This window comes from Boleophthalmus pectinirostris, unplaced genomic scaffold (genome assembly GCF_026225935.1).
Source record: "Boleophthalmus pectinirostris isolate CB_2022bp ecotype Guang Dong unplaced genomic scaffold, ASM2622593v1 HiC_scaffold_10, whole genome shotgun sequence".
Classification (NCBI taxonomy): domain Eukaryota; kingdom Metazoa; phylum Chordata; class Actinopteri; order Gobiiformes; family Gobiidae; genus Boleophthalmus; species Boleophthalmus pectinirostris.
The window spans coordinates 16380867-16404593 of NW_026570971.1; the positions used below are offsets into that span (position 1 = coordinate 16380867).

The following is a 23727-nucleotide window of genomic DNA, read 5'->3' on the forward strand; positions in this document are numbered from 1 at the left end:
ATTTATTTTTTTTCCAAAACTGCAATCCGGTTCCAATCATTCAAGTTAAGGAACTGTTCAAAAGAGCTGACTCGCTCACTAACGTCACAATATACGTCAGGGACTACAGGTGTAAATTTGCATTTGTTCTATGCCTTGTAAAAGTGTCATTCTTTTGGCTTTGTTTAGTGTGTACAAATAAAAAAGCATACCATAGTATTTGTATTGAAAATAAAACTAGTACAGCATGTGACTGTATGCTATGATTGTGTCCCAGAGTGTTTACTGTAATATGGAAAGGCTACGGTTCATTTGATACTGAGGGTTCCTGACTCTTTTTAACAAGCTTCTTGGCCTGTCCATACCTGCCCTACAACTGGTTTAACTCCTGCCTCTCCAGCTTTTGTGCATTTGAATGTTGATCATCAATGGAAGAATGCTCAAATGAACACTGATAGATGTGTAATGATCCCCAAAGGAGCTCGCGTTTCCATTCATTAGAACACTTATTACTTTACAAAGCACTCTTAATGTTTCCACCTGTATCTTTTAATGCCACATGGGAATTTACAAATACACCCGGGAATCCATTATGAAAAAAAGTTTGCCTCTTTCTGATCCTGAACCTTACCCTTAGTTAATGTGCCTTTAAATGCCAACTGCATTAAACCTACATCCATATAATGAAGAAAGCTAGCATCAGCATACGTTGGCAATGTTTTACAATTAGATGTCCCTGTAAAATATATCTCCATAAATCAAATTACCACTGTGTGCTGACAAACGAGAAAAGGACACGAGCATTGCACCATGCATCCCGGACAACACTCAGGTCTAGCTGTTAAAATGTAAAAAATGATTTTAATATAATTTCCCTGGAGTTACAAGCAAAGTAACTTCTAGCAGTATTCCCCGCTCTTCCATCATAGCCAAATAATAACAGATGTCTAGTATCACAATTAACCCATAAAACACACGCAAAACTGTGCATCACTGCAAAGGTCAAATGAAAATAAAACTGAGAGTCTCTACAGTTTTGGTCACTTAATATGATTAAGGTAGAAAATTACCTTACTTCTCTTTTAGTGTTGTAGATATTTATTTACTTATTTATTTATTTAAAACAAGAACAGTGCAAAGGTCAAATAAAAATTAAATTAAGAAAATCTGTAGTTTTGGTCACTTATATGATTAGGGTAGAAAATTACCTTGATTCTCTTTTAGTGTTATAGGCTATTTATTTATCCATTTATTTATTTAAACTAAGAACAGTGCAAAGGTCAAATAAAATTAAATTAATAAAATCTACAGTTTACAGTCACTTTATATGAAAAAAAAATCGAAAAAATATTCTCTTTTAGTGTTATTTATTTATGTGTTTTTATATTTTATTTTATTCTATTCATTTATTCAATATTTTACCAGGTAAGGCAATTGAGAACACCTCCTCATTTGCAATGAGGACGTGACCAAGAGGCAATATAAAACAGAAGCACAAACAGAATACACTCACACATCAACCATAACATGAAACAGTGAATAGATATAGAATAGACTTATGCAGATTAAAGATATTAAAGTGTTTAAAGTGTTTAAAGCAAGAAGAGTGCACTGAAAACATTGAATATAGAATCACAAACGAGACTGTTGTGAAATTATTAAAACAATACATAGACTAGATCAAGGCTTATTTCAGGAAGTTGAAAACATTATATTGACTTCCATTTTAGATCAGATGTTCCTCATGCGCACCTACAACCTAACAGTGGGCTCTCCATGTCCCCCAGCCCCCTTATGGAAACCACCGGTACAGATAAAACAGCTCAGGGTTCAGTGAGGCCATGCAGGATTAGCTCCACTGTACACACTGTTGTACACATTGCAGGATTTTTTCAATGGGGCCCGCGCTGCGCCTGTGCCGTGGATAAAGAGTCGGCGCTAGGACCCGGGAGAGACGCGCTGCCACAGAGGCATTGCAGACAGCGCGTTTGGGAGGTGTAGTGGAAGAAAGGCAAGAGAGAAACGGAGTAAATGAGAGCACTTTTGTCCAGATTGTTCAAGGACTTATCTACGTAAAACACCGCCGAAACAGCTCACTATAATGACACGGACACGTTATTGAAAGGCCCGTCCAGGTAAACGTCCGCGTTTCCTCCGCAAACTGCAAGAGATCGACAGCTAAGACAGGGTAGGTCCCCATTGTACTTAACATGGGATGCGGTTATTCTCACCCAAGCTGCCCTGCTAGGCCCCATATCCTTTTCTGCCGCTAAATGCAAACCTGACATGAGGTACTTTCCGAACTTGACACTAAAAGTTACTTCGCAGGCCACACGGGCGCATTGAAAGTGTGTAACAAAGCCTAGCGCATAGCAGCCTTTTCACAAACAAACTGTGTCTTGACTCCTCAACATGTTAACCATTCATTTTTGACAATGACCAGTTTGGAAACTCAGCCCTCTGACCAAAATATCTGCAGCCGTGGTGGTGCAAACAGCTCACCTCTACTGGAAACATCTTCGCGCTGTTATGACCAGTTTGCAAATGAAAACAAATGAGCTCCACAAGCACCTCATTCATTGTTTTGGGCCTAACATGTTGTCTTTGCTTACCTGTTTGCTTGTGTGGCTCTGTGATGCTAATGTAATGATGCACCATACCTGTTTTAGTAACTTTTATTTATATTTACACTTCCTGTTTATGGTTTTCTTCAGAAATATCTGTAGTTTACTTTCATGTGTTTATCTAGCCTACATGATGGCATGCAACAGAAATTAGGATGCTTCTGTAAACACTGCAGCAATTGCATCTCTAAAAACTAGATTTGAGCCATTTCTTATTTCTAGAGACCCACATGGATGCAAAGAGTACTTGTCTCCAGGCATTTTGTGTTTGAAACTTGAGTGTCAATGTGTTTTGGTCATGGGACTACTTTTGTCTACTGTGTCAATGCAAGGCGACTTGGCATGTGATCCAGAGAAGACTCAACAGGCTGGCGTAATGACTTGCTTGCTCTCCTTGTTCTATTTAGAAACTACCACCTCCTGCCCAATCCCCTCACAGGCCCATTGACGCAAATGTGCCACCAGTTACGTCCAGAATCCAAGGAATGTTGTTTGAAAATGTGTCCCTCTACACAAGGATTTTTGTGCCCAATATTCATATGCAAACAATGTTGTCACTGAGAAGGATGTACTTCAAAGGTTATCATCTCAGTGTCACATGACCGTATCATAAAACTGCAGCCATCATAAATACATTTTGCATTAATGTACACTTTCTCTTGAAGACTTGAGCATGCAAACTGTGTATGCTAAATCTGCGTATAGTGAAAATGATGCTGATAATGCTACATGTCCATGTGTTGTTGATTGACTAAACAGTTTTGATACACCATGGTGAGTCATTGCTGTTCAACTTTCAAGGTTACACGAGCAGCTACAGCTATGAGCAGAATTCTTATCATTAGTGAAGTGTTTTCAGGGAACTTAAAAGGGGAACTTGGCATAGTTTCATAGATACTCATACTACTTCCATTGTGATATTAAAACAGAAAACAGGTTTAAATGTTGACTGTATGTGTCAGTAGAAGTGAGCCTTATATGACCATGACCTGAGCTTACTACAGTATAATGTGGACTGACTTTGCTCTCTGTTGTTTACTTATCTGGTAGCAGCTGAGTTGTATATTGATCTATGATGGAGGAAGTGGTTGGTGATGTGGCTCTGAATCTGACTCTACCGCCTGCTGTATACACATGGCTCTGGCTCAGCGACAAGCTCGATGTGTGGCGTCTTTTCTGCATGACGCTGATTTGCATTGAATGGACCAGCCCCAGAGCCGCAGTACACAGATGAATGATTGAAGTGGCAGTGACAGTGGGCCGGGCGGCTGGACCATGTGACCCACCCGCTGTCAGGGTACTGGGTTCATTCAGTGGCTGCAGCGCTGGCAGCAGCCCAGCTCTTCCACTCAGGCCGCAGCGGCAACAGGTCTCTGCCATTAAAACAGCAGCGCTCTGTTGTGGCTCCAGAGCCGCTCTACATGTGCTGTGCTCTCAGTTTGTTTGTGTGATGTGTCCAGTGTGTATTTATGTGTGTAACCCTGTGTCAGTGAGGACACTCAAAATGCCAGAGGTCTCCTGCAGTTTGTATGATCTTTAAGTCCCTCTTTAATGTGTGTTTTTTCAAGAACTCATCAGAGACTCTCAGTGCACTTAGATTTGACGCAAGCACATCCATTAAAGATAATAAACTTGATTCACTAGAAAAATGGTAGTAGATTTTTAGTAAATGATCTGCCGTGCAGGACATGGCATTTTGTGATGTGTATTTGTGCCTGGGACCCACTGATATGACTTGTGAGCTGTCGATAGTCCCATCCACTTCCTGTTGTTGTCCTAGCAGTGTGCTGGATGAGGCAGCAGACACAGCCCTGTTATGATGGCCGTACAGCGATGGGCAGCAGTGGCCTAATTGATTTGAACCAACAGGCAGGGGTTTCCTGCTGCTGTAAGTGACATTTATGTGAACAAGGATCAGAATTGATCATTCCTTTGCTTGTCCTCTGCATTCAAAGCAGTCTTTATGTCATAAAGAAGTGGTGCATGAATGAAAAGGTCGAGTGTTTGGGTTATGATCGCCCGCAGGTTTTAGTGTGTGCTGATACTGAATAGCAGGCTCTTCTATGGAGTTACACTGTATTTGGTATAGATCAGATGACTTGCAGTGCACTCAAATGCCATACATCTTCCATGTTTTATTTATACTCTGAGAACTATTTCATATATTCAGCAATTGCTTCTACAGGGCGCATGTAAATATGCCCTCAAAGGATGGTCCGTTTCATAACAAATGTAACGAGAAAGCAAAGAGAAAAAAAAACAGTTCAATATGGATCAATAGCACTCACACACAGAACTGACTCAGTGCGGGTTTTAAAGCATCCTTGGGATTTGTTTCACTTTTGTCACATTTCATTTAGATCCATTGCTTATTCGTGCTGTACTTTCTACAGGTAACCACACTGACCCGGCAGCTGTACAGCGTTGGCTCCAGCACAGGGCTGTGAAGAAATCCTGGAAATCAAAGCTGTGCCTCTGTCAGCGGGAATCCTGGATCCTCAACTCTGCCCACCAACATGACCAATGTGGTGATTGTCAAGGAGGGGTGGCTCCATAAAAGAGGTGATTTTTTTATTATTATTTTTTTTAACAGATGATTCTACCCAAAGCTCCTGTACTTCAAAATTATATTTTTGTTTTCTATGCCAAGTAGACAGAATTCAGTTTTTTGCAATATATTAAGTGCTTATAGGACCCTTATGTGACATATTCAAGTTTTATCATATCGCACACCCTTACCTGAATTACATGTTATCAGATCAGTAAGATATAGTGAGCACATATGAAATGCATTGAAAAGCTCCAGATGCAGAGTCCTGGAGGGGCCTCACTCTGCAGTGTTGTATGGCGTGGTGTGGCTGTGTCGGGCGTGAGCCTGTTGTTTGGACGAAAAAGCATTCCTTACATACCTGCTGGCTTTTAGCAGCTTTATGTGTGCCTTCAAACTGCAGCAGCCTCGCTCGCCCCCTGTACACACTGCTACCACCGCCAGGGGCCAAAACTGTTCATAGGGATGTGTGCCAGGGAAGCGGGCCTTTCTGAAGAATGGAAACTCGGGCTCAGTGATGGGAGCAGGTCACTGAAGTGAATTCCTCCTGCATGAAATATATGGCGCTCACAGCACAACAGGCTGCTGTTCAGAGAGAAGGCTCACAGTCATTAGGATCAGCTGACACACCCTGCTTCTTAAAGAATATCACTCTTGAACAGTAGAATTTTAGTGGTTAAATTGATTTTGGTGAAATTGATGTTTATTACCTTATTATAATGCTTATAACCTTAAAACACAGCATATGATCCATGTCATTTTTGGAAAGACATATTTTTCAGATAGATCAGATGTATGTTACTAGCATTAGTTTTATGTTCTAATTTAGTGAGAGTGTACAATTTAAGGCAAAGATGAAGATGCAAGCAGAAATTAAATGAAATGATTTTGAAGTGCACTGTAGTTGTAGTCTTGACATCTATTGAGCTGTTGCTCAGTAACCCCAAACAAACAGGCCTTCAGGAGCTGTGTCCTCTGAGGTGTCCTCAGTCTTATGGGAGGTCTCGTCACTGTCACTGGGCTGGTGCCCTATCGCCACAGCACAGAAGCCTGCCGCCTGTGGCTCTGTCCGGCTGTCCATCCAAAGGGCAGACCCCCGCTCAGCCTGGATCTGCCCTGGGTGCACCTTCACTCCTGCGTTTTGTGTGGTGGCGCCACCCAAGTGACTCACATCACTTAGTGGGCATAATAATGACCGGCTCCAAGTGTACAGCATCCTCATTACTCCCATGTGTGCTCCAAAATACTAATTTAATTGTTTTCTAAAATGACCATCAATGCTCCTCCTACACAAGATCAAAAAGACATTCTTTGCTTTAGCACTGTTTGACAAAACATAACTCACTGACCCTTAAATTGATAATATTGGGCATACTAACATGTCTGATCTATAATATACTGTATTTATGAAGAGAAAATAGACATTAAGAACTTTAAACAGTGTTACTATAGTTTTCTGTCATCATAAACTTTTACTTAAAAAAAAAAAAGGGGGGGGGATAAAGGTAGGTCTACATATGGTCGCATTGGGTTGTGTAGGTTTGTGTAGGATTGTGTATGGTAGCATAGGGGTGCAGCCATTTTTTACAAATGAAAAATGAAAATGTTTTTTTAAATCTTCTGTGCATAAGTGTTTGTATAAGTGGTATTTTTAGTCTATATCAGTATTCTTGTTTGATTTTTCAGAGATTCATCTTTTTTTTCAATCTTGTGCCTGTAAGAAAAGGAGAGTGCACTGAGTACAGTTGTGTACCCTGTTATTAGAGCTGCAGATTCTCAGCCTTGAAGTGCTCCGTACGTGTGTCCCAGACACTGACATGAGCTCATTCTGAAGGACACACCTTCAGACTTTCTACAGCGCCTAGATTGTGTGCCTTGGATGATATGTTGTTATCTGTTCATGAAGGACACTTCAGAACTCCAAGTCAAAGCAGTCAAGTAGGATTATGCAGGTCTGCTTGTGCGGCTGGACATGCATATGCAGAAGTGTGTATCAACAGCATGTTTAGACATTGCCCCGCCCACAGGACACTGCCCAGTGCCTTCTGTGCCGACCACATCACAAGTACAGGCTCGCAAGAACACTGTAACTTTGTTGTTTCTATCATAACCAGTTGTTATGTGTCCCCAAATGGTATCTCCCTTTTAGCTCTTTTACATTGTACACCCACACACTTCCAATATGTCTGTGCCTCTAGTTGCCTCACAGACCCAGAACCATGTTATTTCTTTTCACAAGTGTGTTTTTCCAAAGTTTCCTTCAAAGCCAGAGCATCATCGGACATCAAAGAGGCAGATTGTGGGTTCCTAGTTTCCAGGGATGTGCTGGCTGCAGCCAAGAACCCAGTGAAGCTCGACAGAACAGCGCTTGCTTGTCCTCCCCTCATCTCTGGCCCCTGTTTGTTTGACTCATTTGCTCCCTGACAAGTATAAAGAGCCAGCCCCCTCGTTAGGCTAACGAAGGCCACAACAACTGTTGGAATTGGTAGCACGCTCAGCTGGCTCCACCGCGTGAGAGGAGGGGTGAGCGGTTTGAACATCGGTACAGATAGCGAGGGAAATGTGGAGGGACAGGCACAGAGAGAGAGGAGGGAGACACAGAAGTGTGCAGTGTCTTTGTGATGTTCCCAGAACATTGCTCAGTGACCCTGTCGGCCTCTACAGCCTCGGCTTTGCAGCTCATCAGCTGATTGGCTCCTGCAGCAGTCATGTGCTGAAGGACACCCTCAGAGCCAGAGCGTTGGTGGTCCAGGAAAGTGCATGTGAGAATAAAAACTCTTACAGAAGTTTACACCAGTGATATTGTGGTGATCTGGTCACATTTTAGTAAACGTTTAAACCCTAAAAGAGTGGATCATTTTGCATTTTCTCTTGAGTTTTCATTTCATCTGGAAACGTAATGTAGCTACAGTGGTGCCATCAGTCATGGCGTCTGTACTTTGCACAAGCAACAGTATGCTCAAGAGTGGTTAACTATTACAACATATAAGTAAAAGTTAAAACTCCTAATAATTATTTCCAGCGATGGCTGACAAACACATGTGCACATGTACAGAATTGTAGTTCCTAGAAGGTTTGATGCTGTGCTTTGGAGTGAGAGAACTAATGGTTTGGGATGAAATACTTACACTGTGAATAACTGAACCTCATCAGTGAAATTTTAAATGGCAGACTGATCAGGGCCTGGGCCTCTGTAGCAGGGTCCAGCAGCAGAGGGCCTCACATCAGGAGACCAGGGCTCTGGCTGGGCGTCTGGCCCTCAGCCTCGACCCCCTGCTCTGGGTAATAGGATGCAGTCCTTGTGCTAAATGTGCTGGAGAGAAGTAAATGAGTGCGATGCAGCTGTCGGCAGCCGGGCCGGTTGGTGTGGTGGCAGGACCAGGAGGCGGCCCTTGCCTGCTGTGTGCTTACTTTGGTGTGCAGAGTCCGCCTGCTCATGGCAACTGTGTCTCTGTCATTTTCATGTCTCTGAATTAATACCATATCACATTCACCTTCTCTTTCCCCTCTGCGTGGATTCCTTTGTCAGGGTATGCTCAGCCATCCACAGTGCTCCATTTTTACAGCACAGCCCCCAGTTGCCTGGATAAAAGCGCTGCTGACAAATAAGGCACATGGCGGAAGCGGCTGTGGCCTGGCGAAAAGCTCCTAGTGACTAAACATCAATCACACTGGTACCTCTGTCCAGTTTAGGGAGAGCACAGGCAGATAAAAGGGATGCTCAGCTGTCCGCTCCCGAGTGGATCCTAGACTCACATATGCATTACATCCTCTGCAGCTGACAGTGATGGGCATATTTCAAATAGTTTTCTGGAGACGTCTGATTTATTTTTAAAACTGAGTTTAAAACATCTGCATTGTGCTTGTTTCAGACACACACTTCCTCTTTCTGCTGGTCTGTGACTGTTCCACCTACATTACACATCTATCTAATGTGCTCTAAATGCTGTGTGTTTATTTGTTTGCCACACACTAATGCAGTTAACTAATCCATGGACCGCTTGTTTGCCCAGAGCGAGGGGCAAATCTCTGCCCTGTGGCAGGGGGAACTTCCCACAGTGTCTCTATGGTAATCAGCAGGTGTCACTCACCCCAGAGAAGAAGTGAGGGCTTTCTACTAGCGTGAGAAAGAGGGGCAGGCTCCATCGTGCCCCCCTGCTCTCCTGCTTTTCTTCCTGCTGGGATAGCAACAGCAGCACACAGAAGAGGGATGAGGGGAAGTGATGGAGGCCAGGGTTCCCCACAGTTTGTTGGTGCTGCTGCTCAAGAGCTGGCAGCCGGAGCCTGAGTCCAGCTGTACACAGTGGCTTAACAGAGCAGGGAAGCAGGAAGTCTTAATAAAGACACGGTCCAACATTCAGACTTTCAAGAACGCTCTTGATCACATGTGGCTCAGTGTTTGCTGTCAGACCCATAGGATAGAATTATTGAAGGGCGATATTTGCACTTATGGGGCTCCCAGCATCAGGGAGTCCCATCTCCTCTGGAGCAGGGTGACCCGCGGCTCATTGGGATGCAGGGCGCAGGGTGGCAGCCGCAGCTGCAGCCTACAGGCAGAAGCAGGCAGAAAAAGAGCTGAGGGGATGGCGGGGGCGGCTGAGGAAAAACCAACAAAAGAAGTGCCCCCCACCTCCCCTCCCTCGCTTTGGAGTTCTAATTCCCTAATCCTCAACCTCCGCCGAGCCCCCCTCATCCTCATCCGATTCTCAGTACTCACACAGTTCATGCACTTACCACTGGCTGCCTTCCTCTCATCCCCAGCTCTGAATGGACAACACCAACAGCAGCCTCACCAGGAAGTCCAGCCTCTGGGTGTGGGCACAAACCCACTCTGTGTCTTTTAGATCCCCTGCTCTGCTGTGCTGGATTCACTACGTTGTCTGTTTATGTAACTTCAGAAACCGAACTTCAGTAACTGCAGAAAACACTGAAAGGATCATTCATCTAAAAAGGGCACATCACTGTTCGTGTCGTACCATTGTTTGGACTGTGTGGCTTGTCCTTTTGGGGGGGTGGCTGAATGCTACATGAAGCATCTTATTAAAGGCCAAAACAGCGCAGCAGCTGGGATCTCAACATTCCTTTTGTTCTCATGTAGAAACAGGATGCCACCGGAAACAGACACTAACCTCCATCATCAACTCTTTACAGTGGTCTAACTCTTTCAGTCTCTCATGGATATACTCTTATGTAGTCACACTGACTTACAAGGAGTGTTGAACTTGAAATGCAACTTCATTAAAAAGTTCTGATTAAGTCTTAAGAGTCCGTGAGTGGTGTTGATGCTGTGGCCAGACCTGTTTTTACCCATGCACCTGTTTATGTGTGTGCTAAGTGCTAACAGTAGAAAGGGTGTGGCGGTGGCGTTCTGGAGCTGTCCACATGCGAGGCCATGCAGCAGTTGGTAAATAAAGATGAATTCTGTTGTGTTTGGCACCAGCTCTCTGTTCATTATTTTCCACTTTGCCCAGCGCACATCCCAGGCCTTAGCAGCTGCTTGTCATGTAAAGACACTCTATCAGACCCTGACAGCTCCTCCCATGCACATAACTGTACGCATGGCTCAGGCACACTCCACTTGAGCCTCTCCCCGCGAGTGGCACTCCTACATATGTGGGCAGCATATGTAGTGATCTGTCTCACTAGCACTGCTCTTTGCATACTGTGTAGCTTTCTCATCCCCCCCGGTTCTCCCATTTCTCATGAGGTGTCAGATGCGTCTTCGAGGCCCATTTGCTGCTTTCGTTGAGTTGGCCACTGATGTCACCCTTCACTTCAGAGTTGTGTTCACTCTCAAGTGCAGATCGTTTACTTCCTTATAGTGTATATGTAGTAACACTTACAGTAAAGTCTAATGCTATCTAGGTTGTGGTCAGTCTGTTTGCCATGTTTCCTGTTATGATGAACTTGACATCAAAAGGTTGTAATAGTTTATCGGAAAGATGTGATATTAAAAAAAAACGGTCTGTCTTTGTTTGAAACCATTGTCCTCTGTCAGCAGTCCTAAAATGATTATAGTATTTTTATTTTTTTTTTATTGCCGTGGAAGCGGAAATCTCATACCTTTTGTGGTGTGGTGCGATGATCAAACATGTGACTGAGTTAATAAATAATAATGGCATGCAGTTTATCTTTTATTAATTGGTCATAAAAATGATGTCATACTTTCTAGTGAATGTTTTTAATAAAACATTTTTACTTTCATCCACGTCTGCTCATTTCCTAAAATTGCTTTTCACTTTGCAGTTGCATGAGTGTGCGTTTGTAAAGGCCTGTGTGAAAAGTAGAACTGAATAAAGGCAGAAGAAGAGGAAATGGGTGTAAATAGGAAGCTGACAAGGGTCATCATTGTTGTTTATGTCCTCAGAGCAGACTGTTTGTGGGGGCTGAGGCACTGCACAGACAAGCGGATATGCTGCTTCCACTGCAGTCACATGACCAGCCTGTGGTCACAGAGGAGGAAGTCTTGGGATTCTGCTGTCTAGAGAGGGCATAGGGTCGTACAAAAACAAACTTATAGATTCAGAAGATTTGGATTGATTGAGTAGTTAGAATGTAGAAAGACTCAAACAAACACAGACGGTCGGGCACGGTGACAGTGAAATTCATCATATACATCATATACATTTAACATTATAGTGTGGTTTATTAACAATTATCTTTTTTATTTTTATTTTATGCAATACTGTCTTCCTTTTATTTTAGATGATGTGCATTACGGTTTACATGATTATGATCATTTTATAATTTTATAATTTGTATTAATTTTACCTATCCGGTTTAATCTTTTACTAAATGTATACAGTAGAATATTATAATAAGTTATAGAGTAGTTGTTGAAGCCCTAATGTTGGATTAATTCTTGGATCAATTAGTATCTCAAATTTACAGTAATATTATTGAAGTTGTTTGAGCATTTCTTCCAAGTCGACTGTGCCATTGTCAGGTTGGAGGCTCGTTATCTCATGTGTGTACTGGTCACACATGTCTTTAGTGCGGACCCGCTTGCCTTATTACTGAGGGGATGTGGGTCAGACAGAACTTGACCATTGCGAGCCAACAGCTGGGGCTCAGCTGACAACAACAGAGCTCTGGAGAGAGGACTTGTTATATCACAATATCTAGCATGGGATTTTATTTGATTCCTGATTTGAGGATTACTCTATTTTATAATTACTGTATCTATTGTTTTTGCTGAAGCATCGCTGTAGGAAGTGTGGTGTTTGTGATAAATGGCAGTGCACATGTTGCTTCCCCAGAGAGAAGTGCACATGCAAAAAGGGATTTGAAAATTGATTGTTGTCTACAATAGACAAATGACTCATTATGGTAATAGTGAAGGTGTATGAGGGAACTCCAGCACATTTCTACTGTGTTTATCATTTCTCCCATGTTTATCAATTATACATCCATGGAGTGATGTCTGTGCTGGCAATGAAGTCTGTCAAAAGTTGATCTAATTTAAATATGAGCTGTGCATGAAAACACTTACGCTGCACAAAGTAAATGAAAAATTTTCTACGACACAATGACAAATGCAATACCGGATTGGACATCTGCTGTTTATTAAGACTGAAGTTTGTAGCATTTGCTGCAGATGTTAACTCCACTGTGGTAATTGGTGCCACCTCTTTGCCAGTTGTAGCGAATCAGGTGTTTTAACAGTTGAATGTTTGTTTTGGGTTTAGCGGCTTTGGAGTTTTATGGAAGTCTGTGACAGAGGGGGACTTATGTTGCCATTTAATGTCAGCCTTGTCAAAAAATGCTATCTTCCGTTTACCCATATGGAACATGTCCTATTAGCAGCTAATGCCATTGCTCAGAAATATCAACTTCCTCCTGTCTTACTAAAGTGACAAATTCTGAAAAAGGTCATTTGTTTTTGTAACACACTTGCCCTTTCATCCTTCACATCTCACACATGCCACACTTCTGTGTTTGAGGAAATGGAGCAATTAAGGACAGCTTGCTCCAGCTCTGCATGGGGTTAATATGCGGCACCGTAATTAAAAATAAATTGCACTTTTCCCCTGTATAAATATGCACGTGCCACTCTATTGTGTACCACAGCCTTGTTGTGGTATGTCGTTTTTTTTCCTCTTTTTGCCAACTGCACAACATCTGGCCCAGCGTTTCCTGAAGCATCACTAGAATAAATTGAGTTTGGTCTCCCCCTACGAGAAATTCATTTGTGTGATGCAACTGAATGAGATGGACACGCATGGCCGAGGCTTACGGCTGTTGTGTTGTGGAGCAAAGAGGAAAAGTTAAGTTTAGAAAAATGTTGTCAAGAATTTACGTAAGAGTTTACCTAACATGGTTCCAGTGTGAACAATAGAATAAATCTGAACTAGTGAAAAAAGTTAAGAATTCTTCAAGGTGGATAAACCACTGATTGATATTCAGCCGAACCATTTCACACATGCCACAGAGTCGTTTGCAAAGACAGCTGGAAAAGGTCCTGGCTCTTAACAAAATGCTATTTGTCCTGCAGCTGACCTCCATTAAAATAAAGGCACTTACAATATGCCCATTTTAGGCAGTGTTGAAGAGCATATTAATAACGATTGAGGAATTTAAGTGAAATGAAAGCTCTGTCTGTGGTATATTAATATTTGTTATATGAAACAAACTGTGACTGTGTTTATTAATCTTCTTTATCCCTTTTCCTATCGTTTGGCTTTTTCTAATTTAAAAATCTCTGTTTTATCAGGGGAATATATCAAGACCTGGAGGCCGAGGTATTTTCTCCTCAAGAGCGATGGTACGTTCATTGGCTACAAAGAGAGACCACAAGATGTTGACCAGCTGGAAACCCCCTTAAATAACTTCTCTGTAGCACGTGAGTATTTGCCTCAGGGAACACGTTCTCCCCTTTTGTCTTTCAGTGCGTGAAACTGTATTTGGTTTATAACTTCTGTGTTCTTTCTTTGAACTACCCTATTGCTGAAAAAGGTTTGACATTTATATGAAATCAGAATAGAAAAATACTATACTATATTTATTAGTTTAATTTTTTTGTTGATATTTAGGCTTGGGAACACATCCAGAACTATTTTCATTGTTATATTATTCTGACTATTTCTTTTTTTATGCTATTCATGGTTTAATTTCTCCAGTATATGCAAGAGTGTATTTGCAAGAGGATTGGCACTCGATTCCACTAGCCTAAATATCATCCTCGCTCTCAGCTTGTGGCTTCCTAAACTCCATTATAACACATGATGACAAAATAACACAAGTGCCCAGAGCAGCTTGCCCCTTCATCTCCACATCAGAGAAAGTTGCTGTGATAAGCTGTGCAGATGACTGAACACAGCAATTAGAGAGCATACTGTTTGTTTAACAAAATGTTTCCTCCGCGACACTCTTGAGTTATTGAAGCTATTAGTCGCCTGAATTCAAGTATTTATCTGGGCTCTGCTCCGAGGCTTCATCTTCCTCAGCGGTGGCTATGGTTTTTGTGACCCCAGCTCAGGGGACACATGGTGCGGCGCTGCTGACAGGGCGACTGCAGCTGGATTACACACTCGGCCTGATGGAGCCATGTTGGATCTCAGTGGTGGTCCACGCCCCTGTCGTCCATCTATCAGACAGAGGGCACTTTGTGTCACTTTTTGACATATTTGCTGACATGTTTCATTTGCGAACAGATGTTAATATGAGGAAAGTGCAGATGGAAATCAAGGCCTCTTATAGCTCTTATTAAAGTAATGTGAGTGATTGTTATCAAAGTGCTTACATGACATTATTTGTCGCTCAAGTATCTAAAGGGGAACTCAAAGAAGCATTGTTTTAAGGCTGTAAATTAAATTAAATTTAATATAATATGTTTTAATTGTGAATTATAGTTGTTTAAAATTGATGAGTTGAAGTTCAGAGACGTTTTCTTTCATGAGTGCACCTGTTCTTGTCCAAATAGTCCAGCACTCAGGGTTCGGGTGGCGATAAAGATAAATTGCTATAACTGTGTCTGTTTTTTTTCCTGTGCCTCCCACTCTGGCCCTCCTCTGCACCGCTGTCTCCCTGGCTGTGGTCAGAATGCCAGCTGATGAAGACAGAACGGCCCAAGCCCAACACATTTATCATCCGCTGCCTGCAGTGGACCACTGTCATCGAGCGCACCTTCCATGTGGAGACCCCTGAGGAGAGGCAAGAAAGACCCTCACCCATCACAGCTCAGAGAGCAGTAAAGCACAACACATTTAGCTATGCAGATGTGCATTTACACCTTTACCAACATATACATTTAGTTATTATGCACCTTCTGCAGAAGTGGTCCTGACTATTGGCAGAGCTCACACTTGAAATTGCCTTCCTGTTGATAAGCAGACAATTACGTGATTGGACTGCTGGGCTTGCATGGTGGTAAATGGGCTGATGTAATCTCTTTGCTGCCTGTGCCCCCTTCAGGGAAGAATGGACTAAAGCCATTCAGGCAGTGGCTGAGGGCCTGCAGAAACAAGAGGAGGAGATGATGGACTCATCTCCCGACCCCATGGACATGGAAGTATACCTGACCAAACCAAGACACAAAGTGGTACAGCTATATTTCTCTGTTGCTGCAATTGCTGCTTATTTAATGTTTAATTGTGTCTTTTACTAAAGTTTAAATTTGTTTCAAAGTGCTTAACACATGGTTTTTGAAACCACCTTTCTGTCTTCTGTAGCTTAGCACCAGATAGCATGTCCTTTAAGATTTCACAACCCCCACATATGTCATGACTTAAAGATCCAAGGTCACTGGATTGGATGTCATCCACATAACCATTTCCAACGTTCTGTTTAGAAGTGGGTTCAAGGGTTAACTCCGACACATATAGGCCAGACCATTACAGGAGTGGAAATTGCAAAGAGGATGAAATGCTTCTGTGTTGTTAGTGTGATGGTATCCTTGGTTTAGTGCAATTTGGTAATGTATCTATTTTTCTTTCTTTTTCTTTCTTGTTTACTTTTCCTTTGACAGACTATGCATGACTTTGAATACCTCAAACTCCTGGGAAAAGGCACTTTTGGCAAAGTTATCTTAGTAAAGGAGAAGGCCACAGGACGCTACTATGCTATGAAGATCCTGAAGAAGGAGGTGATCGTAGCTAAAGTGAGTGGTTGTTAAGGAGTAAATACATTCCACCTAAATGGTTTGGGAAATGCACAAGCATTCATCGTCTCTGTTCTTCTTTTTCAAGGATGAAGTAGCACATACACTCACTGAGAACAGAGTCCTCCAGAATTCAAAGCATCCGTTCTTGACAGTAAGGAGCCCCTTATATACTTAAAACCCACTGAAACAAAAACTTCCTTCCATTCAAAGTGTATTGAAAAGCTTCACAACGATAAGGTGGAGAGTGACCAATGTTGTCACCAGGATCACTGTTATCCAAACCAATACAAAGATATACTACAAATAGAAATACATTTAATGAAATTTATATAAATTGATAAAGTTTCAAAATCAGCTATGTTCTGCTGTGATTATTCTTGTTCTTGCTTTGTAGGGCTTGAAATACTCTTTTCAGACACATGACCGATTGTGCTTTGTGATGGAGTATGCAAATGGGGGTGAGGTATGCCAGGCTGAGCCCTAAATCATACAGTGGTTTAAACATTTTCATTATTATATCCATTATACCCCATTTATACATCCCTTTCTTCTATCTCTTTCAGCTTTTCTTTCATCTGTCAAGAGACCGGGTTTTCTCAGAGGAGCGAGCACGGTTCTATGGTGCAGAAATAGTGTCAGCATTGGACTACCTGCATTCTGAGAGGAACGTAGTCTATCGAGATCTAAAGGTAAAGCCTTGACTCTGTGTTCCCTCCCCAAACTCTGTCATTTCCCACTAGGCTAGGTATAAATAGGTCTTCCTCCATCCATAGCCATGCCAGTGTCCAGGGTGTATTGCAGCTACAAACAAGACTCTTGACACAGCTAAACACTAATGAAGTCAAGTTTAATACTATTAGCTTTATTCTGGTAATGAAGAAGTATGCTATGTTTGATACAGCTGATACAGTGAGCTTGCTTAGCTCTGAAGGCTCATGAGGAGAATTTGTGTTTTACATTATTTTTGTGTTCACACATCTGTAGCCCTGGAACTTCCACTTTATAAAATTATAGCAGCCAGGTCAGCACAACTCTCTCCCCCATTCTCCCCATTCTCCCCCTCCCCCTCACCTTACTTCCCCTGGGTTTACGAGGCAGGCTCCCTGCCTGCTAGGGTTCTCCAGAAAATGCCAGGGTAGCAGGATTGGAGGATGTGCTGACTCTGGACAGCCAATGCTGGCCACGTGTGAGCTACAGCTGCCAGGTGACTTTAAGTGAGAAGATGCACAGATTAAAGCACATAGTAGTATGAAAGGCCTTGACATATGTCATGACAAGAAACTATGACACTGCTCAGTAGGTTATTGATCACACTTGCATTACAGTTTTTCACAATTTTTTTTTTTTTTTTTGTCACCTTGTTTTTGCACATCCTGCCTTATGTTATTCTCCTTTTACATTATTCTCATCTGTATTCATTGTATTACCTTCTTGCAGCTGGAAAACCTTATGCTGGACAAAGATGGACACATAAAGATCACAGACTTTGGCTTGTGTAAAGAGGGCATCAAAGATGGCGCCACTATGAAAACTTTCTGTGGGACACCAGAATACCTAGCGCCTGAGGTGACTTGCATTTTCTAATATGTCAAAGCACTAAATTGTTTAAAAGTATCCATAGGCTATTGCCATATATATTTTTTTAAGTTAAAAAAAATATATAAAGTATAAAGTTTTAGGTGTACCATTACAATGTTTAGGGTAAACTAGTTAAACCAAACTCCATGTGTGTTGTTGGACATCAGTGAATGGGAAGCGTGTTGAAGAGATGGCAGCTGTTTCTGGATGCTTTTCTAATCTCCAGCTGAAGTTTAAGAGGCAGTGAATGCTGTATGCCCAGGGCGGCCCTCTCATATTTGCTGTGTAGGGAGGGGTGTGGTAACACCCAGTAGCGTGCAGGTATGACGAGTGTCAGAGAGGAGCTGAGTAACACGATACTGTATTGTAGGCCAGTGTGTGAGTGAATTTGTTTGCAGTAGCCCCTTGTCAGTCACCATAAAAATGTTTACCGGAAGAAGTTGACACAGTTGCTGTTCAGTTTTTTTTAGTCTCCGTTTGGTATTTTCTGTTTAGTGAAGGAGGAGGTGATTTGCTTACAACACTTCATGAAACGTGAGCTTCCGGCACTGGAAAATCCATGTTTATTACAGCTGTTTAGAGTCACAGCCAAGCTGGTGCGCAACTGTGGCATGTGTGTAGTGCATGCTTTGCAACAGGTGTGATCTGGGTATCACAAGCCTCTTGGAGAAACATACCTAAACTTTTATTAGCCAATTTAAAGTCTTTACATTAAGGCTAAACCCAAAGGTCTATACCAATTTGTGTCCAATCACCTGGACAACACTAACTCTCTTTCTCTAAACCATGTTTAAAATTCCCCACAGTCCACCTGTCTATTCTCTGTCTGCGCTCTCCACAAAGCAGCACAGTCTCTGACAGCTCTGGCCTCAGCAGCAGAGAGCAGGGAGACATCAGGGGGCATTTCCATGGCAACAGGGTCGCTGGCAAGCGTCTCTATGGAGGGCAGGCCAGGCAGTGTTACAGGTTGTTCTGCAGTAAACAATGACCTTGTTGTGTGTGCTGCACAGGAATGCTGTAACGTCTGGGAATATTCCACCCAGTGCAGGGGTAAGAGAAGGAGGGGGGCAGAATCTGCAAAACTCCACCATTTACCCTTTGGACTAATGGGACAAATTCACATTGTCACTTTTATGAAGTACTTGCAAGTGCAAAAATATTATTGTTTGGAGGAATTGGGTGTTGGGGAATACCTTTTTTGAAAATCATGTGGATAGGAGTAATCTAACTTCTGAAATTAAACAAATCTAAAAATCTTAACCTTGTAGGAAAATTGGCTGATGTTAATCACGTTTGTTGGCAACAAAAATGCAGTGCACAAGCTATAGCCACAGAGCAGCAGCAAGTGCCTGGTCTTGCTCTCTCCTCCCCCTATGTGCGCTCCTTAGGGGCAGTGTAACAGTATTAGTTTGAGACTGGGGCCCGAGCAGGCAGTCCTGGTTACGTATATGAGGGATGAGCTTGGCTCCTGTGCTCCTGGCAGCTTCACAGCTGTGCTGCTCTTCTACTTATATGGGGCAGCTGCAGGCCCAGCTGTCGCACGGTGTGAATCACACGACAGCAGCGCTGGAAATAGAGACGGCCCAGTAATCCTAGCCCCAAATGGGCTTCACGTTACTCCCCCTGCCCTCTGAGTCCTCCTTGATGCTCAGACTCACCGCAGCACCAGGCAGCATGCCCACTCGTGTGCGTAAAGTTTTTGTTCCTTTTATGGACACCAGACCCTCTTTTTTGGCCTTTGAACTTTTGTCCATATGTAATTCTAATTAATCCATATGCTCATTTTACTCAAGTCTTAATTCTACATCTGAATTGCTGAATACGACTCTGTGTGAGGTTTAAAAGAACAAACTGTACTTCTTGTCTTGATTTCACCTTCCACATCCGCCTGGCGTGGTAGAATCCAGTACATGTCCCGAGAGAGCCTAGAACAACTCTGCTCAGCAGCACATTAGTCATGCAACAGGTTCTGCTGTTCAGCAGCACAACATCCTAAGAGTTTGTCTCATTTAGAACTAAACAGGCCATATCACAACACATTAAACATATGTATTTGGTGTTGGTGTTTGATAGTTTGTAAGATGAGATAATATAGAACATGTGATCTAACATTGTCTTGTTTTAGCTATCCATATCTCTGCTTGTTGACCTGTGTATGTGTGTTTGGCTCTGAGATGATTAAATATGCAGGGCTCCAGGAGAAACTCTATCCATGCTCCTAATGTGAGTTGTGAGTCAGTGTTGGCTAATGCTGCCTCCAGAGCCTAGACCCGGAAAGGAAAGAGCAGGTGACTTTGGTAGTTGGAGAAGCTGTAGTTTTCGATGGTTTTTGATGTCTTCAATAGTACAGGTGCATTTACCAGAAGGTTAGTATAACATTTTTTGTATAAAGTGGCCATATGTCAGTTGTAAAAGCCACAAGTCCAAAGGTTGACTGTTCAGTTTGTTACAGGCATTGCATTCAGTTTTTGTCCTTCACTTGAAAACTTCACCCACCTTTGCCCAAATGAATAAGGACCAAAAGAATATGTATTAGAGCAGCGGTCTCCAACCTTTTTTCTCCAGTGAGCTTCCTTTACAAAAAAATTCCAGAGAGCTACCAATTTCAGCAGTCACAAAGAAACTGAGTAAATATAAGAGCCACAGCAAGCCTTAGATGGGGAACAGCTGGATGCTTATAAAACATAAACCCTTATCCATTTATTGGCGCACCAAGTCAGGCATCAAAATGATACATTCATAATGGTGATTAATCAATTTTTACTTATTATCCACAATACATAGAATTCAGAAATCTCTACTAGTACTTGGAAAGGGTTGGAGAGTTACTGATAGCTCCCGAGCTACAGGTTGGGGACCCCTATATTAGAGAGTCTCATGAAGCCTGTAATGCACAATAAAAATCTGTAATTTTTTGTTCTTCGTAATGGTTAGGTGTTAGAAGACAACGATTATGGCCGGGCTGTCGACTGGTGGGGTTTGGGAGTTGTAATGTATGAGATGATGTGTGGAAGACTGCCTTTCTACAACCAAGATCACGAGAAACTGTTTGAGCTCATTCTCATGGAGGACATCCGTTTCCCTCGAACGCTGGGCCCAGAGGCACGCTCCCTACTCTCTGGCCTTCTCAAGAAAGACCCCATGCAGAGGTCTGACACTTCTGTTATTTATTAATTTGTTATTTATGTATTTACAAAACATTAAAAAAATCATACATTTACTTCTATGAAAGTCTTGTAAGGGAAGGGAAAGGTAAAGAAACTCCCCAGAAGCTACAATAGCTTTTATTATCCCATACTAACATCACCCTACAGTCCCTTTGTTTCCCCAAAGTTGGCATTCATCTTGTTTCTCACACATTCTTACATTGTTATAGTTGCATCCGTCACAAAGACGGATTTTGCATTTTTGTAACACATAACGCACTATTAATGACCATTATAAATTAATTACATACATGTTTGTGATGGATTATTCTTAGTTTTATAGCTTTTGGTGTTAGCTTAGTATAATTTTGGTGTTGGCTTAGTATAATGTAGTAGCCATTTCTTTTTCAGAAATTTTTAAAGATAAAGTTTGTTTTATAGTACTGTCAGGGTGCTGATGTTGTCTTTCCTATTGTCCATCCAGGTTAGGTGGGGGACCTGAAGATGCTAAGGAAATTATGCAACATAAATTTTTTTCTGGAATTGAATGGCAAGATGTATATGAAAAAAAGGTGAGTATCTACATTGTTTGTGACTGTCAGCACACATAGCTTAGTGATGTAAGCGGCTATCAAGAAACAAGAGCAGATGACTATTTTCTACCAGAGGATGGCCCTGATGTGTTGATATGTCAACTTTTCTTCTCCTCAACAGCTGGTCCCACCATTTAAGCCCCAAGTTACCTCGGAGACAGACACGCGATATTTTGATGAGGAGTTCACGGCGCAGACCATCACAATTACCCCACCAGGGCAAGGTAGCATCAAACAACCATATACTACCCTCATTAAATGCTAGTTTGAAATGGGTACAAAAAGTATAGGAAGCTCTCTTGGGAACAGTCTGCCCTCTTCTGGAAAACCAGTGTCACTATAATACCCTACAGAGTTTTCCATTGACAAAGACATTTATTATGTTATGGATGATGATAAAAATCTGCTCAAACTTTTTTCCTATTCTTTGTGGCTGGAGTTGTTGTAACGGTACAGAATTCTGCTTTGCCTAACCGTCTTTTTAATACAGTGTTGGGTGACTTTGCTACCACACTAAAACACTAAATAACAAACAAATATCAACATAATGTAAAAAGGGCAGGTATTGGCTTTGACAGTACTTATTGATAAAACTAAACTTATTCTTAACTAAACTGATATTCTTTACTGATTTCCAGATGACTGTATGGAATCCTTTGACAGTGAGCGAAGACCACATTTCCCCCATTTCTCCTACTCCGCCAGTGGGACGGCCTAAAGCACCTCTCGTACATTCCTTTTGTCCCACCTCCCCTCTCTCCTCTGCACTCTCAAAAGACTGGGACCATGGGCCTGTCCTCCTCCCAGCATTGTCTGCAGATGCCGCTGTTGGATGTCTGCATGTTGCATTTCGTACGAAGGAGGAAATGCAAAACGTAACAAAGATAACTGTGGTCTCTCCGTGTGGCTCTGAAGACTGAGCACAGAGGCTTAACACTAGCTTCCATTCCCGCTTGTTATGCTGTATCCTGAGCAGGTATCCATATGTTATAATGAATGTGATCATTTCCAGTCAAAGATTAAAGGTAAGAAGTATGGGTTACAAAGTCCCAAATTTCAAACACAAGGACTACAGAACAACAGGCCATTTGTGGACTAAACATTTTGAAGTGTTTGAGTGGGTGAAATTTTCCTTTTTTGAACAATTGAGTCTTTGAGACTTCTAAAGTGAATGTATCATATCAAAAATAAAGTAATTGATTCTGCATACTTACCTTTTTGTAATAATGGATGATTGTCCGAAAACGGAAACACCATCTTCAAGAAAGGATGCTTGAATGCTTTTAAAATGAGCCTGCAACCACAAAGTGCACACCGATATTTTATACACGCCTAACCTATAGTGTGTAAAAAGTTCAGAAGTGATGATGGCATGCAACGAATGCAGCAGTTGTGATTCTACGTTTGCAAGCCCCTCATCCCAAGAAGGGCTCCTTGATCGCTTTAAGTGCTTACATTTCTTGATGCCTTGTTCCCTCAGTGCTGCCTGTGAACAGAGCCTGGTTGACTGTCTGACCAGAGTCTTTTCAATAGTCTTTCAGAGCCCTCAGTCCTCTGGGATGTTCTTCAATCTAGTATTGGGGGTTTCCACCCAGTGCATTTACTGCAGCCTCAGTGAGGTCACTTTAAACACACATCAAGGAATACATTGAAAACTGTCTTTCAGCATGTTGAGAAACAAAGACGCATCTTTGATTTGCTTTTTATGGACTCCATGTCCTTTTCTGAGCTCCTGTGTTATTTATGAGACCAGCATCAACTAAATGAGTTTACTGTGCCAATGATATGCACTTTACTGCCCTATGGTGATTGTATTTGGACTATTTTGCATGTCATGGTTGACTAAATTAGCTTGTTTTATAATGTAAATTTAAGTTGTATACGACTTATGATTCCCCTTTTTAAAGTTGGTTAAGGCAAAATTAAGGCTCCTGGGAACTAAAACTAGTATTTTAGTGTATCAATCTAAGAGGTTTTTAAAACCCCTCAGTGTTTTAAAGATGAAAGATAATCAATTTGAAAAGTGCATTGTCACGTTATTGAATGTAATGGTTTTTATGTTTTTACTTTTGTTTGCAAGCTGTTTTTTACCTGATTGTTACTTATTCCTATGCACACCCACTCTTTGCTGTCTTCTTCTGATAATAGGGAAATTCAT

At 42.0% G+C, this 23727-nt stretch overlaps 1 protein-coding gene across 2 annotated transcripts; it reads left to right on the forward strand.

Moving 5' to 3' along the window:
- Window positions 1-1934: 1934 nt before the first annotated feature.
- Window positions 1935-22782, forward strand: akt1 (v-akt murine thymoma viral oncogene homolog 1). Of its 2 annotated transcripts, none has more exons than XM_020919344.2 (14): window positions 1935-2167; window positions 4997-5165; window positions 13865-13993; window positions 15192-15303; window positions 15565-15691; window positions 16118-16249; window positions 16338-16403; window positions 16647-16715; window positions 16816-16941; window positions 17690-17818; window positions 20765-20979; window positions 21461-21548; window positions 21691-21793; window positions 22208-22782. In XM_020919344.2, the coding sequence occupies exons 2-14, from the start codon at window positions 5120-5122 to the stop codon at window positions 22285-22287; spliced, it is 1422 nt and encodes a 473-aa protein (XP_020775003.1). In that variant the 5' UTR covers window positions 1935-2167; window positions 4997-5119; the 3' UTR covers window positions 22288-22782. The 2 variants fall into 2 exon arrangements, with proteins under 2 accessions (XP_020775003.1, XP_020775004.1); XM_020919345.2 differs by having other exon boundaries at window positions 1935-2114.
- The last annotated feature ends 945 nt before the right edge of the window (window positions 22783-23727 follow it).

Bases quoted from the DNA above. Each gene is read 5' to 3' on its own strand.
- akt1 (XM_020919344.2), top strand. From the start codon at position 5,120: ATGACCAATGTGGTGATTGTCAAGGAGGGGTGGCTCCATAAAAGAG. The intron at 16,716-16,815 runs GTATGCCAGGCT...TATCTCTTTCAG, and splicing joins AGTATGCAAATGGGGGTGAG to CTTTTCTTTCATCTGTCAAG. The intron at 21,549-21,690 runs GTGAGTATCTAC...TCTCCTCAACAG, and splicing joins AAGATGTATATGAAAAAAAG to CTGGTCCCACCATTTAAGCC.